Genomic DNA, 18,219 nt, shown 5'->3' on the forward strand with positions numbered 1-18,219 from the left:
AAAAAAGAGGAGCAGTCTTATGTCTGGGACAATGACTAAAGAAAAAAGAGGAGCAGTCTTATGTCTGGGACACTGACTAAAGATCAAGTCTTAATTTATGGCTGGAAAGACCATTGTCTTAGTTATTGTTCTAGAACTGTGAAAAGACACCACGACCAAGGAACTCTCATAAAGCATTTAATTGGGAGCTCATTTACAGTTTTAGAGGGTAGTCCATTAATCATGAGAGGAAGCAGACAGGATGGTGTTAGACCAGTAGCTGAGAGCGTTACATTCCTGATCTCTAGGCAGCAGGGCGGGGGGGGGGGGGGGGGGGAGGGAGGGGAAGGGAGGGAGGGAACGGGGATAGGCTGAGAGAAGAGGAGGGAGGGAGAGGAGGAGAGAGAGAGAGAGAGAGAGAGAGAGAGAGAGAACTAGCATGGGCTTTTGAAACCTCAGAGCCCTCCCCCAGTGACACAGCTCTTCTAACAAAGCCTCACCTCCTAATCCTTCCCAAACAGTTTCACCAGCTGGGGACCAAGCATTCAAACACAGGAGCCTTTGGAGGCCATTCTCGTTCAAACCACCACAGCCACTAACCTTTCAGTACATTTGGACAGAATGTTTTAAAGTTTATTGTAGGACAAATAAACCTAAGTACTACTATGTTATAGAGTGAGTGGACACTCCTAGATTTCTTTCTTCCAGGAGGAAAATAGGATGAAAGAATAAACAGTTTCAGAAAGGCCCAGGATTAATCTCTTTAGACTCTAATACATGTCTTCAACAGAGCTATGTAAATGTATTTTTTTATTCTCCTGAAGTAGTTGTCATCTGGAGGCTTCTTCCTGTCTCCATCGGCTAACCTAGGCCTAGTCCTGGAAGCTTCTAGCCTCTGTACAATCTTCTCTAGGCCTAGAATGTTTTGAGCCTCTGAGATTTACTGCTGAATAACCTTACCCTTTCCTAGTTCTTTCTGATCTCTGGCGCACTGATTTAATCTTGCTTCTCTCTCAGCCTCTCCTGAATTTCTCTGCTTGGCTTCATTCAAACCAATCCTGGCAATATGTTCTAATCTGGCTCCTTCCATTCTCTGGCTTGTTCTATCTTCACCTGTATTTAGCTTGTTCTCTCTCTCTCTGCAACCTATTTCACTATAACTGTTTGGTGAAACTGCCACCTTCATTTCTCTTAACTACCCCTTAAGTAGCTTCCCTTTCTCTCTTTTTGTGAGAGCCGGGCATGTCTAATTCTGTCAAATCTTTCTCTGATTCGTCACTTTGCCACTCAATTAGACATCACATTCAAACATGGGTGCTTCTACAAATTATCTTTACCTTCTTTATTTGGGATTAAAGGTGTGTCCCAAGGGCTTGTGATGCTCCGGGATGAGCCACAACACAAGTAGCAACAGATATTTTTTCAGTAAATAACACAACCTCAGTTTACACAGTGTGATCAAATACCCTCCAACATGAGGGAAAAAATTAAAGGCCTTGAGTATTTATTTTAATTTTATGATTATGAATGTTTTGCATGCATGTGTTTAGGAGCCTAGGGAGGCCAGAAAAGAACATTGAATTCTTAGGACTGGTGTTACAGTTCTAAGAAACTGAACCCTAGTGTTCTGAAGAACAGTCATTGTTTTTAACTGCTGAGCAATGGACTTCTTACACTGCTGGTTAGATTGGTTGGGGTAAAATGAGCAACAACTGAATCAGGAAGTTAAGACTAGAAGGCTGATTGAGAATTATATCTTAGAAATATGTTAATACATAGAGTTCGTTGTAAAAATATGTTAGCAAAGAGAGTTTTCGACAACATTTGTAGACTTTTTTTGTTTTTTGTTTTTGGTTTTTCGAGACAGGGTTTCTCTGTGTAGTCCTGGCTGTCCTGGAACTCACTCTGTAGACCAGGCTGGCCTGGAACTCAGAAATCCTCCTGCCTCTGCCTCCCAAGTGCTGGGATTAAAGCCGTGCGCCACCACCGCCCGGCAACATTTGTAGACTTTCAACTATATATTAATTGGACCTTGGAGTTTTAAAACTGTTAATAGAATTCATATATTCTTAGTAAATAGGCTTGACCCCCAAATTTAACTTTGATGCCATTATACCATATATGGACTTACAGAGCTATTCTATAGTAACAAATATGTAAATAAACATTTACTAATTTTATACATCCCCAAAACTTTATTTGATAAACTCTTTTTGTAAAAGGCCAAATGTGCATACAGTAGGTTATATGGGAGAGTAGGGGAACCTAAGCCGTTATTTGCAGTCTTTACAGGTAAAGAGAGAAAATGCCTCTCCTGTTGTGCCCTGAATCCCTGGAGCCCCAAGGGCACATTTCATATATGTGGGATACTGTATGCAATTGCTTCCAGTTCAGACATTCCTAAAAGAGATCTAGCAGGAGATAGAGGGTCATCTCGGCCTTTGCCTCAGATCTACCCAGCACATAAATGTCCTACCTGCCCTTGGATGTTCAGCTATGTCAGTTTGGGAGACTAGCTTGAGGTGAAGCCATTCAGCGAGTTGCTTTTTTTTTTTTTTTTTTATGGATATTTTGTGTATTTACATTTCAAATGTTATCCTATTTCCTAATTTCCCCTCCAGAAACTCCCTCTCCCATCCCCCTCTCCCCCCTGATTCTATGAGGATGTTCTCACCCACCTACTCCCACCTCACCGCCCTGGCATTCCCCTACACTGGGAAATAGAGCCTTCACGGGACCAAGGGCTTTTCTTCCTACTGATGCCAGACAATGCCATCCTCTGCTACATATGTGCCTGGAACCATGGGTCCCTCCATATGTATTCTTTGGTTGGTGGTTTAGTCCCTGGGAGCTCTGGGGGAATCTGGTTGGTTGATACTGTTGTTTTTCCTATGGGGTTGCAAACCCCTTCAGCTCCTGCATTCCTTTCTCTAACTCTTCTATTGGGGACCCCGTGCTAAGTCCAATCGTTTGCTGCAAGCATCCGCCTCTGTATTTGTCAGGCTCTGGCAGAGCCTCTCAGGAGACAGCTATACCAGGCTCCTGTCAGTGAACACTTCTTGGCATCTGCAGTAGTGTCTGGGTTTGGTGTCTGTATATGGGATGGATCCCCAGGTGTGGCAGTCTCTGGATGGCCTTTCCTTCAGTCTCTGCTCTATACTTTGCCCCTGTTTTTCCTTTAGACAGGAGCCCTTCTGAGTTAAGAATTTGGAGATGAGTGGGTGGCCCCATCCCCCAACCAGGGGCCTTGCCTAGCTTCTAGATATAGTCTCTACATGTTCTCTCTCCCCTTTGTTTGTTTCCGATAATCTCATCCCTGTTGGGTCTTGGAAGTGTCTTGCTTCCCTGACATCTGGGACATGCTGGTAGCTACCCCCAGTTCCCCATCTCTCATTGCTACACACCTCTGTTCAAATTCCTGACCCTCTGTATATCATCCCCATCTTCTCCCATACCTGATCCTGCCCCCTTTCCCCCCTCCCCCTCTTCCCTTTCTCCCAAGTCCTTCCCACCCTCTGCCTCCCGTGAGTATTTTGTTCCCCATTCTAAGAAGGACTGAAACATCCACATCCTCTTTTTGAGCTTCATATGGTCTGTAAGTTATATCTTGGGTGTTGCAAGCTTTTGAGCTAATATCTACTTATCAGTGAGTGTATACCATGTGTGTTCTTTTGGGTTACCTCACTCAGGATGATATATTCTAGTTCCATCTATTTGCCTAAGAATTTCATGAAGTCATTTTTTTTTAACAGCTGAGTAGTACTCTGTTGTGTAAATGTACCACATTTCCTGTATCCATTCCCCTGTTGAAGACCGTCCGGGTTCTTTCCAGCTTCTGTCTATTATAAATAAGGCTGATATCAGCATCGTGGAACATGTGTCCTTGTTATATGTTGGAGCATCTTTTGGGAATATGCCCCGTAGTGGTATAGCTGGCTGCTCAAGTAGTACTATGCCCAATTTTCTGAGGAACTGCCAGACTGATTTCCAGAGTGGTTGTACCAGCTTGCAATCCCACCAACAATGGAGGGATTTATATATATAAATCCTTTGTATATATTGAACAGTAGCCCTTTATCAAATGTAGGCTTGATAAAGATCTTTTCCCAATCTGTTGGTTGCCGTTTTGTCCTGTTGACAGTGTCCTTTGCTTTACAGAAGCTTTGCTAGTTTATGAGGTTCCATTTGTCAATTGTTTATCTTAGAGCACAGGCCATTGGTGTTCTGTTCAGGAACTTTTCCCCTGTGCCCATGTGTTCAAGTTCTCTTCTATTAGTTTCAGTGTATCTGGTTTTATGTGGAGGTCTTTGATCCACTTGGACTTGAGCTTTGTACAAGAAGATAAGAATGGACCGATGTGCATTCCAATACATGCTGACCTCCAGTTGAACCAGCACCATTTGTTGAAAATGCTGCTTTTTTTCCCACTGGGTGGTTTTAACCCCTTTGTTAAAGATCAAGTGACCATAAGTGTGTGGGTTCATTTCTGGGTCTTCAATTCTATTCCATTGATCTACCTGTCTGTCAGTGTACCAATACCATGCAGTTTTTATCACTATTGCTCTGTAATACAGCTTGAGGTTGGGGATGGTGATTCCCCCAGAAGTTCTTTTATTGCTGAGGATAGTTTTCACTATCCTGAGTTTTTTGTTATTACAGATGAATTTGAGAATTGCTCTTTCTATCTCTGTAAAGATTTGGAATTTTGATGGGGATTGCATTAAATCTGTAGATTGCTTTTTGGCAAGATGGCCATTTTTACTATACTAATCCTGCCAATCCACGAGCGTGGGAGATCTTTCCATCTTCTGAAATCTCCCTCTATTTCTTTCCTCAGGGACTTGAAGTTCTTGTCATACAGATCTTTCACTTGCTTGGTTAGATTCAGACCAAGGTATTTTATATTATTTGTGACTATTGTAAAGAGTGTCATTTCCCTAATTTCTTTCTCAGCCTGTTTATCCTTTGAGTAGAGGAAGGCTACTGATTTGTTTGAGTTTTGCTAAAGTTGTTTATCAGGTTTAGGAGTTCTCGAGTGGAATTCTTGGGGTTACTTAAGTATACTATCGTATCATCTGCAAATAGTGATATTGTTGACTTCTTCTTTTCCAATTTGTTTCCCTTTGACCTCCTTTTGTTGTCTAATTGCTCTGGTTAGGACTTCCAGTACTATATTGAATAGGTAGGGAGAGAGTGGACAGCCTTGTCTAGTCCCTGTTTTTAGTGGGATTGTTTCCAAGTTTCTCTCCGTTTAGTTTGTTGTTGGCTACTGGTTTACTGTGTTTAGGTATAGGCCTTGAATTTCTGATCTTTCCAAGACTTTTCCTATGAAGGGGTGTTGAATTGTGTCAAATGCTTTCTCAGCGTCTAATGAGATGGTCTTGTGGGTTTTTTTTTTCCTTTGAGTTTGTTTACATAGTGTATTACATTGATAGATTTCCAAATATTGAACCATCCCTGCATCCCTGGGATGAAGCCTACTTGATCATGATGGATGATCATTTTGATGTATTCTTGGATTTGGTTTATGAGAATTTTATTGAGTATTTTTGTGTCGATATACAGAAGGGAAATTGGTCTGAAGTTCTCTTTCTTTGTTGGGTCTTTGTGTGGTTTAGGTATGAGTGTAATTGTGGCTTCATAGAATGAATTGGGTAGTGTTCCTTCTCTTTCTATTTTGTGGAATAGTTTGAAGAGTATTGGTATTAGGTCTTCTTTGACGGTCTGATACCACCTGGTCCTGGGCTTTTTTTTGTTGGGAGACTTTTTTTTGTTTTGTTTTGTCTTGTTTTGTTTTTCGAGACAGGGTTTCTCTGTGTAGCCTTGGCTGTCCTAGAACTCACTCTGTAGACCTCGAACTCAGAAATCTGCCTGCCTCTGCCTCCCAAGTGCTGGGATTAAAGGCGTGTGCCACCACCGCCCGGCTGTTGGGAGACTTTTAATGACTGCTTCTATTTCTTTAGGGGTTATAGGACCGTTTAGATGGTTTATCTGATCCTTATATAACTTTTGTACCTGGTATCTGTCTAGAAAATTGTCCATTTCATCCATATTTTCCAGTTTTGTTGAGTATAGGCTTTTCTAGTAGGATCTGATGATTTTTTGAATTTCCTCAGTTTCTATTGTTATGTCTTCCTTTTCATTCCTGATTTTGTTAATTTGGATCCTGTCTCTTTGCCCTCTGGTTAGTCTGGCTAAGAGTTTATCTATCTTGTTTATTTTCTCAAAGAACCAGCTTTTGCTTTTGTTGATTCTTTTTATACTTCTTTTTGTTTCTACTTGGTTGACTTCAGCCCTGAATCTATGGTAATTGAGATTTTTGCTGAATATATTAGCCTTGGCTGGCATTTGTGTTCTCTTAGGATCTATATGACATCTGCCCAGGATCTTTTAGCTTTCATAGTCTCTGGTGAGAAGTCTGGTATAATTCTGATAGGTCTGCCTTTATATGTTACTTGACCTTTTTCCCTTACTGCCTTTAATATTCTTTCTTTGTTTTGTGCATTTGGTGTTTTGATTATTATGTGATAGGAGGAATTTCTTTTCTGGTCCAATCTATTTGGAGTTCTATAAGCTTCTTGTATGTTCATGGGCATCTCTTTCTTTAGGTTAGGGAAGTTGTTTTCTATAATTTTGTTGAAGATATTTACTGGCTCCTTAAGTTGAGAATCTTCACTCTCTTCTATACCGATTATCCTTGGTTTGGTCTTCTCATTGTGTCCTGGATATTTTGGGTTAGGAGCTTTTTGCATTTTGCATTTTCTTTGACTGTTGTGTCAATATTTTCTATGGTATCTTCTGCCCCTGAGATTCTTTCTTCTTTCTCTTGTATTCTGTTGGTGATGCTTGCATCTATGACTCCTGGTCTCTTTCCTAGGTTTTCTATCTCCAGGGTTGTCTCCCTTTGTGATTTCTTTACTGTTTCTATTTTCATTTTTAGATCCTGGATGGTTTTGTTCAATTCCTTCACCTGTTTGGTTGTGGTTTTTGTAATTCTTTAAGGGATTTTTGTGTTTTCTCTTTAAGGGTTTCTACTTATTTACCTGTGTTCTCCTGTATTTCTTTAATGGAGCTATTATGTCCATCTTAAAGACCTCTGTCATCATCATGAGATGTGACTTTAAATTGGAATCTTGCATTTTCAGTGTGTTGGAGGTATTCAGGACTTGCTCTGGTGGGAGAACTGGGTTCTGATGATGCCAAGTAGCCTTGGTTTCTGTTGTGTAGGTTCTTGTGCTTGCCTCTCGACATCTGGTTATCTTGGTGTCTCTGACTGGAGCTTGTCTCTCCTGTGGGCCTGTGAGCCTGTGTCAGCACTCCTGAAGAGACCAGCTCTCTGGGAAGGATTTGGGTATGGAGGGCTGTGGGAAAGCCTTAACCTCAGGGCGCAGATGGAGACTGGAAAGATGCTATCCCCTGCTGCTTTGTGGTTCCTGTGCCCTGTGTGCTCCTGTCGGGTCCCTCTTTGGACAGTTATTGGAGTGAAAGTGGTGATCTCACCTGGGGGCTTAGAAGTGAGTGCACTCCTGGGAGACCAGCTCTCTCCCCGCAGGATTTGAGTATGGAAAATCCTCACTACTTGGTATCCAGCATTTACCAATAGTGGAATTGTTAACACATAGCTCTGAAAGGTGTTCCATGCAAGTACAGAGCCTGGCTTGGCTATTACATCAGGCTGGAACTACAGCCAGAGTTGAGACCAGGACCAGGCTTGTGGGGCAGTGATACACTAACTTAGTTTTTGCAGCTCATAGTAGTAGCTTTCTCAAGAGATGCTGTGGACATGTAAAAACAGCAAAGTCTTATTTGTTCATAATTTACTGACACTTGCCTTAGCTTTTGAGTAGTCAAACTAAATTTAAGCTTTGAGTGTCCTTAAGCAGTAATCCAAAAGCAATTTTTTCTCAGGCCAGGCCTTACTGCCGTGCTGCTTTCTCTGCAGGATTAAACCAGAAGATGCAATGGACTTTGGTATTTCTCTTCTCTTCTATGGCCTTTACTATGGAGTCCTTGAACGGGACTTTGCAGAAATGTGTGCAGACTATATGGCATCAACCATAGGGGTAAGCTCACCTGTGCTTGCTTGCTCGCTTTCTCTCTCTCTCTCTCTCTCTCCTGCCTTTCTTTCTCTCTTTCTTTCTTTCTTTCTTTCTTTCTTTCTTTCTTTCTTTCTTTCTTTCTTTCTTTCTTTCTTTCTTTCTTTCTTTTTGAGATAATGTCTTACTGTGTATGTAGTCCTTGACTGGCTCCTTGGACTCAGAATTCTGCTGCCTCAGAGTCTGGAGCACTAGGATTACAGGTCTACACCACCACACCCTTAACACTGTCTCCTTGTTACCTCCAGATTGTTCAGACTAGCATCACATCCTTGACGGAAGGCACTAAGATGAGCTAAGCCACATAACAACTTTGAGTCAACATAAAAAAAGAAACATTTTACCCAGTCGAAAATTAACATTCACTTAACAGATGCTTTTTTAATGCTTCATATATGCCTGGGCCCTGTGCTGTATGCTAGACTTACAAAGGTACCTGAAAATAAAACATGTACCCTGAGGAACTATTGGTAGTTCACTCTGCTAGTGAAGAGGTAGTTATTTACCCAGTAGTGTAGCCACTGGGAACTTTTCCAAGTGTCATGACCCATACTTAAGCAAACAACACTAATTAAACTCAGTGGGTCCTACACATAAAATCTGAATATAAAAATAAAGCAGGCCCTGGCCCCAAATAACTACACTCACTAATGAGAAAGGTAAATATTAATGTAATACACAAACATAAAACATATTAAGTATTATGAAGGAAAGGTGCACAATGCCATGCACATTTGACCTCATTGAGCTCAAAGATGGCAGCCTCAAAACAATTACTCTTAAGCTGACTTTGACAGGAGTAAGTGATGAAGCGTGCACTAAACAGAGGAAATAGCACCATAAGAGTTCTGTCAGCTGGACTGAGTGTGGGCAGGGTTTTTTCTTCTTTTTTTGTATATGTGTATCTGTCTGTGTGTGTGTGTGTGTGTGTGTGTGTGTGTGTGTGTGTGTGCACGGCTATGTGTGTGCGCGCGCGTACATAAGCACATGCCTTTCTATGCCAGAGGACAGCCCTGAGTGTTGTTCCTCAGGAACCACCCACCTTTGTTTTTTGAGCAGGGTCTGCTCTTGGCCTTTACTTGCTGATTTGGCTAGACTGGCTTTCCAGCAGGAATCTTTCTCTGCCACCCCAGTATAAGGATTATGAGTGTGTATCACATCTGTTTTTGTGTGTAGAGACTACCTGCTTGTGTGTGTGCATGCATGTGTGTGTGCGTGCGTGCATGTGTGTGTGTCTGTGCCCACACACACAAACACATGAACATGCATGTGCACATGGGTACAGAGACCAGAGGTCAACTTGAGGTATCTTTCCTTTTCATTGTTTATTCTGTTTATTACTATTGCCTTTGTTTTTGAGACAGGGGTTTTATATAGCACTGGCTGTCTTGAAACTCGATACTATAGTTTTCTTTCTTCTCCTTTTGTGTATATGTATCTGTGTATATGTGTACACATGTAAGCACATGCCTTCGGAAGCCAGAGGATGACTCTGCATGTCTCTCTCAGGGACCATCCACCTTAGTTTTTGAGCCAGCGTCTCTTATTAGCCTCTCTAGGCTGGCCTTAAACTCAGAGAGCCATCTGCTTTTGTATCCTAATTGCATTATATTTATTCTTATTATTGCCTGTGTGTATGATGTGTGGGTGTAAGTGTGTGTGTGCCATGGTACTCATTTAGACCAGAGAACAAGATTGTGGAGTTGGTTCTCTCCTGTGCCTTTATAGCTGATGACCAGATGACCAGGCTTGCATAACAAGTGCTTTTTTTTATTTTTACCTATGAACCATCTTGACTGCCCTCCACTTTAAGTTTTGCAAAACTATCTGTCACCAAACCAGGAGCTCATCAATTCACCTAGGATCACTGGCCATTGAGATCCAGGCCCTGAGTTGTCTAAGCCCCACCTCTCTCCTGCATTCAGTTCACAGACTTACACTGCTGCATGCAGCTTTTTGTAATGTGGATACTCAAGGTCAGCCTCAGATCTTTGTGCTCATACAGTCGCAGCTGTCTCCGTGACATGAAAAGGTGGAGCTTGTGAGGAACTAATGCTGATGTCTAGAGGAACAGTTAACAGATGAGAGTAAAAATAGGTTTTAAAAGAGGGGTCCAGATTAGAATAGACCCTTGGAAGAGACAGTCCCGGGAATCTGGGAGAGAGAAAGGCACTTCAGATGGGAGTAGAGACGGTGGGAGAGGCAGATGTGAAGTATGGAGATAAGTTCAACACGATAGAGTTTGGTCTCTAAGACAAAGATCTGTGGCATGATAGTACCTTTTCCAGAACACCTTACCCAGAGACAGGAGGCACAGCAAGAGGACTAGATGCAGAGGTGCTTCAAGCTTAAAATTTAACCAAACTGAAAGACCCAAGGAAATATGCCTATATATTTTTTTTAAAAAATAGAAGCACATTTTTAGGATGTTTTTGTTTTAATGTGTGTAAATGTTTTGTTTATATGTATGTGCACCACTTGCATGCCTGATGCCTGCAGAGGTCAGAGGACTGTCAGATCCCTGACACTAGAGTTATGATAATTGAGAGCTGTCTGTGAGAGCTGGAAACTGAACCAGATCCTCTGCTAGAGCATCAAGTACTCGTGACTGCAGAGCATCTCTTCAGCCCTTTCGCTTTTTGATAAATGCTTTGAGGAAATTGATATTCCAGCCTTCTTGCATTCATCAGCCAACACATTCTTTTATTTGTTCAAGCAAATTATCTTTAAACTTTTACAGGACAAGCAGATACTTCTTTACAAGCACACAATTATCTACTTCTAGTAAAATCTTAGTGGGTTCTTGGCAGGGTGGCAGTGGTAAAACAGATGAGATTCCCTCAACTCTTTCCTGGCAGTCAGCCTAAATTCCACTTGGTAGCACCTCATGAGAGGAAACCTGAATGGGTTTGTATTCACTTGGTGTAAAATTTCCAAGGTTCATTCATATGCTAGAGTTACTTTCCTTTAAAAAAAATCATTACTATTATTTTTTATTGTTTTCATATGTGTGGGTGTTTTGCCTGCATGTATGACTATGAACCACACACATGCCTAGTGACCTCAAGCTAGAAGAGTGTGTCAGAGTCACAGGAACTGTAGTCAGAAGGCTGTGAGCCAGCATGTGGGTGCTGGAAATGAAGCCTTAGTCTCTAGAACAGTAGGCAGTGTTATAAACTACTGACCCATCACTCTAGCCCCAGTTCCCTTCCTTTCAAAGGCTGAGTGATATTCTCTTGTATTGGACACATGCTCAGCCTCAGTCAGTTTTTAATCGTCTATAAATTCTAAGGTCACAGCTTCATTTTATAAGTATGTCTCCAACTAGACCCCAGAGCCAGAAACTGGACCCAGTTTATCTCCTGCAGATAAGATAATGCTTTGATCTGAGAGCTTTATGGCTAATTGATTGCACGGTTCCTAGAAATAAACTGAGCTTTTATAATCGTATTAACAAGCATTCTCAGTTCCTCTCCAGTGGGTTGCGTTACCTCAGAACAGTTTTCTCTCACTCTGTGAAGATGTCTGCAGTCTGAACTAACATAACTTAAGTTGTGTCATGGATGGAGACTACGTTTTCCATAGGGCCATTATGAAGTCTTAAGCTTGTGACAGCCAGTCACTGTAGTTTCTACTCAAGCTAGAAGTCATGCTGGGGTAGAAGGATTGTGAAATGTTTTGTGGTACTTTTGTCCTCTGAGGGAAGCTCCTGGGAAATCTCTTTGTGTGGTGCATTGGGACACTCTGAAACTGACACATGACACTCTGAGAAAGCCCCTAACCCGGGCTTATCTCCCAGTTCCTCAGATTTCCTAGCCAACACAACAGGAATGTGTGCTGTCTTCACTGCTGAAATAGTAGAGGGAACTAGGTTTGGACTGTTTGCAGATCCTAACCTCCTTTCTGTTGTTGATTTTTTAAAAACTATTTTGTGTGTAGTTAGTGTTTTGCCTGCATGTATGTCTTTGTACCATGCTCACCTGCCTCCTGAGTGCTGGGCTTAGTGTGCCACCATGCCTGGCCTGACCTGCTCCCAGTGAGCTATGTGCCATTGTGCAGGGTACTTTTCCTTGTCTCTGCCAGCACTTTCTATGTTCTTTTGAAGTATTATTCATTTATTTATTTATTTGGGTGTTTTTGAAACAAGTTCTCACTATATAGCCTTGTCTAGCCTGGAACTCCATTTATACACCTTGAATTCCTGTGATCCTCTTGTGTCTGCCTTGCAAGTGCTAGGATTAGGTATGCACCATTACAGACAGAATTATTAATTTTTTAAAAATTTTTTTTAGTTTTATGAGACAGGGTTTCTCTGTGTAGCCCTGGCTGTCCTGGAACTCACTCTGTAGACCAGGCTGGCCTCGAACTCAGAAATCCACCTGCCTCTGCCTCCCAAGTGCTGGGATTAAAGGCGTGTGCCACCACCGCCCAGCTTAGAATTATTTTTTTATTAAAAAAAACAAAGTCCTTTTCTTAGCCACACTCTCTTGTGGCTCCCGGCCTGTTTCCGGCCCTCACAGGTGGGGCACCTGTTTACACGGGCCACTGTCACTCATCACTTACTTGCTTACTTACGTACTTAAGTACTTATTTTTTTTTTAGGGACAGGTTTTGTGTATGTGTGTATGTAACAGCACTGGCTATCCTGGAACTTGATTTGTAGACCAGGCTGGCCTTGAACTCACAGAGATCTGCTTGCCTCTGTCTCCCCAGTGCTGAGATTAAAGACATGTGGCACCTCGCCTGGCTATTTATTTATGGCTGTCACTAACTCCTTAGCATGTTCTAACCTGGCTTCTGTTTGAGCCCTTCTGAGTGCTTAGACACTAAGACTCCAGTCACTAGGAGCACTGGCGTTGTAGATGTCCCTCGACAGGTGCCAGCACAGTCGACTTAAGAACTCCTTCCTTAGAACGCTTTCCCAGACTTAAACCTGTAACTCTTCAGTCTGTGCTCTGTGTGAAGGCTGGGCTGGAGAGGAGGCACCTATGGATTCGGAAAGACCTTAGGAGTCTGTGGTGATAAATATTGTTAACTCAACATGAGTTAGAATCACCTAACTTCTGCCTCTGTGTGTGTGTGCATGTGTGTGTGTGTGTGTGTTTGTGAGAGAGAGAGAGAGAGAGAGAGAGAGAGAGAGAGAGAGAGAGAGAGAGAGAGAGAGAGACAGACAGACAGACAAAGGAAAAAGAAAAAGTGAGCTGAGTGCCAGCATTCAACTCTCTCCTTCCAGACTGCATATGCGCTGTGACCACTGTCCTTATCTTCCCAGGCAGACAGATTCTCACAGCTTTTCTGGCCTTCCCTCCCGTTCTCATCCTCTAGTTCTACAGTGAGTCGGGCATGCCTACCAAGCACCTCTCAGACAGCGTGTGTGCAGTGTGTGGGCAGCAGATCTTTGTGGATGTCAATGAAGAGGGCATCATCGAGAACACATACAGGCTTTCCTGCAATCACGTGTATCCTGCCTTGTGCTACATCTCTCCTGAGCCCACACTCCAGTCATGGTGGGAAGAGGGTGGTGCTTACAATGGTGTGTTGTCCAGAGGTGGACTGTAGGTGAGCCACAGCAGAAACTGCAGCTTTCCTCACCCTTCTACCAGACTGGCACTCACTTCAGTAAAAGGTAGTAATGGACTGCCAGGTCCTAGAAACCCCACAGCTGTCACAAGGGAAGGCGACCCGACCCTTTACTGCAGTGGCTGAGTGAGTCAGTCCCCGTCCTTCACTTGATCTTGTATTTACTAAGCTCCCATTCTGTGTCACATTGGGAACTGGGTGTTGTCTCTGTCTTGGCTCATACCAACCATGTAAATAGGATCACTGCCCTCACCCCCTGTGAGGAAACATTCAGAGAAAAGGAACATGCCCCAGATCACACAGCTGTAAGAAGTAATGGCACAATCTGAACCTTTCTCTAGAGCTGATGCTCTGGCTCCTGGAGATCCAGGATGAGGCTAAAGTGCCAGCCTGGCTTTCAGTCACTTCCCTTGACCAGTGGTGCTCAGATTCCATGAATTCTGTATCCGAGGCTGGTGCATCGTGGGAAAGAAGCAGACATGTCCCTACTGCAAGGAGAAGGTGGACCTGAAGAGGATGTTCAGCAATCCGTATCCTTTGGGTCCTTGTTGATAGTGGGTGGTGGGAAGAAAGTACTGCTGCTTCCAGCATTCAGTTTGGTTCCCGTTCTGGGGAGGTGGGGTGTGACACGAGGCAGTACAGACACTGAGTTTCCCATCCTAAACTGCTAGTGGAAGCCACTGTTGCTTGCTGTGTGTTTGCTTCTTCACCTGTGTCAGCTCACGTGATTCGCTAGCAACTTTTAGAGAGTGAGCAGTGTCCACAGTTATTTCACCAGTGAGTGCCACCTTACCCATGCTGTGCAATTGGAGACACCTTTACCTGTGCAGGCAGGGCCTGAGGAGCTGGGGAGCTGGCAGACACTGCCCTTCCCACCCAGCCATTTCTCTGGCCTCACATTCACTTCCTGTGGTGTGTAAGGATCCAGCTCTATTTCAGCTCCTGTCTCAGCTACCCTCTGTTCTGTGGTTTCCAGTTCCCTCTCCATGTATACCAGCAGGACACTGTCATAGTCTTTGAGCAAGAGACTCTGACCTTTACCATTAAAGGTTTTCTACATAGTTCTTCTAAGACTGGTCCCAGAACACTTACGGTCACCTGGCCTTGCTGGTGTATGTGGCTGCCTTTAGCTCTTAAGTGACCCAGGCCATGCTGATATTTTTGATGCCTTAGGAGTGTTCCACCCATTTCAACAGCTTCTCCATGGACTTTGCTCCCAGCAGGCTTTGCAGGCATTCTCTCTCTTCAGATTCGTCCCTTTCCCTCATTTAGATGTAAAAGGAAAGGAAACTCCACAAAAGATCTTTTGGCCCCAGTAGGGCCTGCTTCAAGTCTCTGTCAAGGGTGGGCTCCTTATGAATAACCTGTTGGCTCCTTTTCTCTCTGACTCTTTGTCTTGTTCTGTGACATTATTCCTGGGAAGATATTAAGAAACATTTACTTACCCGGAATAAGGAACCAATGACAGACTAGCCAAGTCCAACTTAGTGAACCAGTGAGTTTTATTAGTATTACCTATTGGTGAGGAGTTATTTGTATGGGCAGAATTGACTCAAAGACAGCTACGCCACCAAAAGCTTCCATAGACAGTGGCTGCTGAAAGTCACAATCCTGGAACTCCCTATAGGCAGCTGACTTGACCTGAACTCCTTCTGGGCAGTTCAGCTGGTCTTAGAGTCTTCCAGGAAGCTCAACATAACTCAGAGTCTGCTAGAAAACTCATCAGCAATTTTCACTGCTTATATACTTCTGAGTAAAGAGTGGCCTAGTGTATTTGCTTGGTTTCAGGGACTTCCTGAAGCTTTTGCATTGTTTACTTTCTGGGCTTAAGGAGCTTCCCTGCTGGGTGGGATGTTTTACCTCTTTATAGAATAGTTTACTTCTTAACAAGCTTCCTGCCAAGATGAGAGATTTTTTTTTTTTTTTTTAAAATCTGGAAGGAAATTGGTATACAACATGTCAATAGACTCAGTCTTTTCCTTGATGGAGAAAACCTTAAATTCTGTATGTTGCAAGGGCCTTCTGGGGTCCATAAATATAGCTAGCCCAGCAGCAAGTACTTACTAGAAGACTACTGGTTAGCTGGGGTGGGACTTGAACGCCTTTAATCCCAGAACTTGGGAGGCAGAGGCAGGTAGACCTCTAAGTTTGAGTCAGGCTGGTCCCCAGAATGAGTTCCAGGATAGCCTTAACTACACAAAGAAACCCTGTCTGAAAAAGGCAAAAATAAAAGGGGGGGGATGGGTACTGTAACCTATTCCTAGTCTCTTCTGTCATGGGTTTGTCTGTAGAGTGTCATGTGTGTCAGACTCAGGCTGTTTGTCATTTCTGAGAAGGTGGTGCATCTGTTTTACCTTTCCACTTCTCATGTCTGCCTCCAGTCCCCTCTGCTCTCCTTCCTTTGATTTTCTGAGTTCAGCCTTTCATTCCAACCTAGAGAGCTGAAGAGAATCTGGACTATGGAGCAGCTTAAAACTCTGGGCAGACCCAAGGAAGGCCTTCCTACCACGCTGGATAAACCTAACAGCTACTGAATATTGAGTGTGATCCTTAACATTCTAACAGCTGGGAAAGGCCTCATGTCATGTACGGACAGCTGCTGGACTGGCTTCGGTACTTGGTAGCCTGGCAGCCTGTCATCATTGGCCTGGTACAAGGCATCAGCTACATCCTGGGCCTGGAGTAATCAGAAAGTACAGCATTGGAGAACCCACCCCACCCACCATGGACCTCAGGGCACTCTCCTTGCGCCCACAAAGACTTGGGTGGAAAAGACTCAAAGGCACTTGGGCCATTCAGGACCTCCCCAGCTGTGTCTGGGTTGGAGGGGAAATGATGGAGAACCAGCCACTGAGGCTGTCAGCAATGGGGGCTTTTTAAAAGAAAATTATTTTGATGAATATATTTAAATTTTTTTATTGTGGAGCATAGGAATTTCCCCCACCCTCAGGCCTTACCTTGCTTGGACAGGGTAGGGCAAAGCTGCCATATTATTGGTTGGGAGGATTCTTCTCACCTCTGGCTGAGCACTGGTGGGTTTTCAGGAGGCTGGGTGCTTCAGCCTACCCTTTGCCTTCCCTTCCCTTCCCTCTGCAAAGCTCAAGCCTGGTTTGCACTCAGTGTAGAAGAGCTCAGACTGCTGCCAGATTAGCGCTGAGTGGTAAAGGGTCTCTTCATCTCTGGACATAAGATAGGTGTTGTGTATGACTCTGTTGCCTTTTTGTCTGGAAACTAAAGGCTGTGTGCGGCAAAATCAATCACTTTTCCAACTAGGGAAGCCCTGTGGCCTCAAAATTCACTGACATGTTTTATGAAAACTAGAAATATGAGCAGTGGATAACCTGCCCCTGAGCAGGACTGTCGCCAGGCAGGGTATAAAAGCAATCTGTATGTCATTGGCCTGTGGAAGCTACTTTGGCAGCAGTGAATGTTGCAGCTTCTTATGCAAGTATACCCTTCAGTCTGGAAGTGTTGACATGTGCCAAAGGCTACTCTGCACATCACTTCCTTCCTGAAAACCCAAGAGTGTGTATGTTTGTGTACGCACAGAGCAGACAGACTAATGGATCTCTGTTTTCTGCCAGTCATCAGTGTGCCCTTGAAGCTAAGTGGGGATTCCCAGCCCAGGAAACATCCCTATGTAGGCTTGGTCATTTGTGGGCTTTTCCTGGGCCTGACATTAAGAATGGTGAGTGCATAGGAAGAATGGAAGAATAAGGCCTGAATAAACACAGGCTCTGAAAAGCGGCTTCTGAGCAGGCCTTACATGTGAAGAAAGTGGGAGGGCATCATGGGTCAGCAGCACTGGGTTTCTAGAGAAATTTGGCCTGGACCATTTGAAGGCAACAAGAACCAAACAGGATCTTGTCATCATATCTGAATAAAGCTCCATGAGCTGGGCTGGAAAGCTGGACATCCATTTGCTTTTCTTTTTGTCACCTCTTTCCCATGACCCCTGGGGTACCTTAGCCTCTTGTATCCCCTGAGAGCTGGGACCTGGAGTCACTGGTACTACCTTCCCACCTATCCCTCCCTCAGTGTGTGTGGTCCCTGGCCTATGGCATTGGGGGCCCTGAGGCCTCACTACTCCCCTTTCAGACTGAGTGGCACTCCACCCTCAGTCTGAGACTAGTACCCCGATCCCCCTACTACTCAGCCTGTTCTCTTGCTCAGCTATGGCTTCCTCTTTCCCTCCATCCTCAGAGGAATGGGAGCTGAGCAAAAGGCTCAGAGACAGGCTAGTCTTCCTTTGGTATTTGCCCTCCCCTCTCCCTGAGGTGAAGGCTGCTTCCATGTTTAACCTTTAGTCTTGGTTGTTCTAAGGTACAGCTTAGTTCCTATTCCTGCACCCCTTCCTACACCCCAGTAGACTGAGAAATCCCCCTCTGGGTGTGTGGGGGCACACAAGTTCTGGACCTAACTCCTGGTGATCCTGGATTCTGAGAGTGTTTTCCCCTGAATTCTGCAGTCTAGGTGGGTTGCTCGGAAGAGACGAGATAAGAGCATGCCACATAAAAGACAGCTTTCTGCCTCCTGCATCTGAACCAAGTATGAATCTGTTCCC

The 18,219-nt window shown here is 43.9% G+C and overlaps 1 protein-coding gene across 2 annotated transcripts in view; it reads left to right on the forward strand.

Moving 5' to 3' along the window:
* Rnf121 (ring finger protein 121) overlaps positions 1–17,568 on the forward strand; it is a 60,131-nt gene extending 42,563 nt beyond the window's left edge. For both annotated transcript variants that reach the window (XM_028781507.1, XM_028781506.1), the window contains exons 6-9: positions 7,922–8,042; positions 13,401–13,534; positions 14,084–14,185; positions 16,221–17,568. In XM_028781507.1, the coding sequence (XP_028637340.1) occupies positions 7,922–8,042; positions 13,401–13,534; positions 14,084–14,185; positions 16,221–16,341 (478 nt within the window). In that variant the 3' untranslated portion in view covers positions 16,342–17,568. The remainder of the gene's footprint in view (positions 1–7,921; positions 8,043–13,400; positions 13,535–14,083; positions 14,186–16,220) is intronic.
* The last annotated feature ends 651 nt before the right edge of the window (positions 17,569–18,219 follow it).

The sequence above is a fragment of the Grammomys surdaster genome, unplaced genomic scaffold, assembly GCF_004785775.1.
Source record: "Grammomys surdaster isolate TR1022 unplaced genomic scaffold, NIH_TR_1.0 458, whole genome shotgun sequence".
NCBI lineage: Eukaryota > Metazoa > Chordata > Mammalia > Rodentia > Muridae > Grammomys > Grammomys surdaster.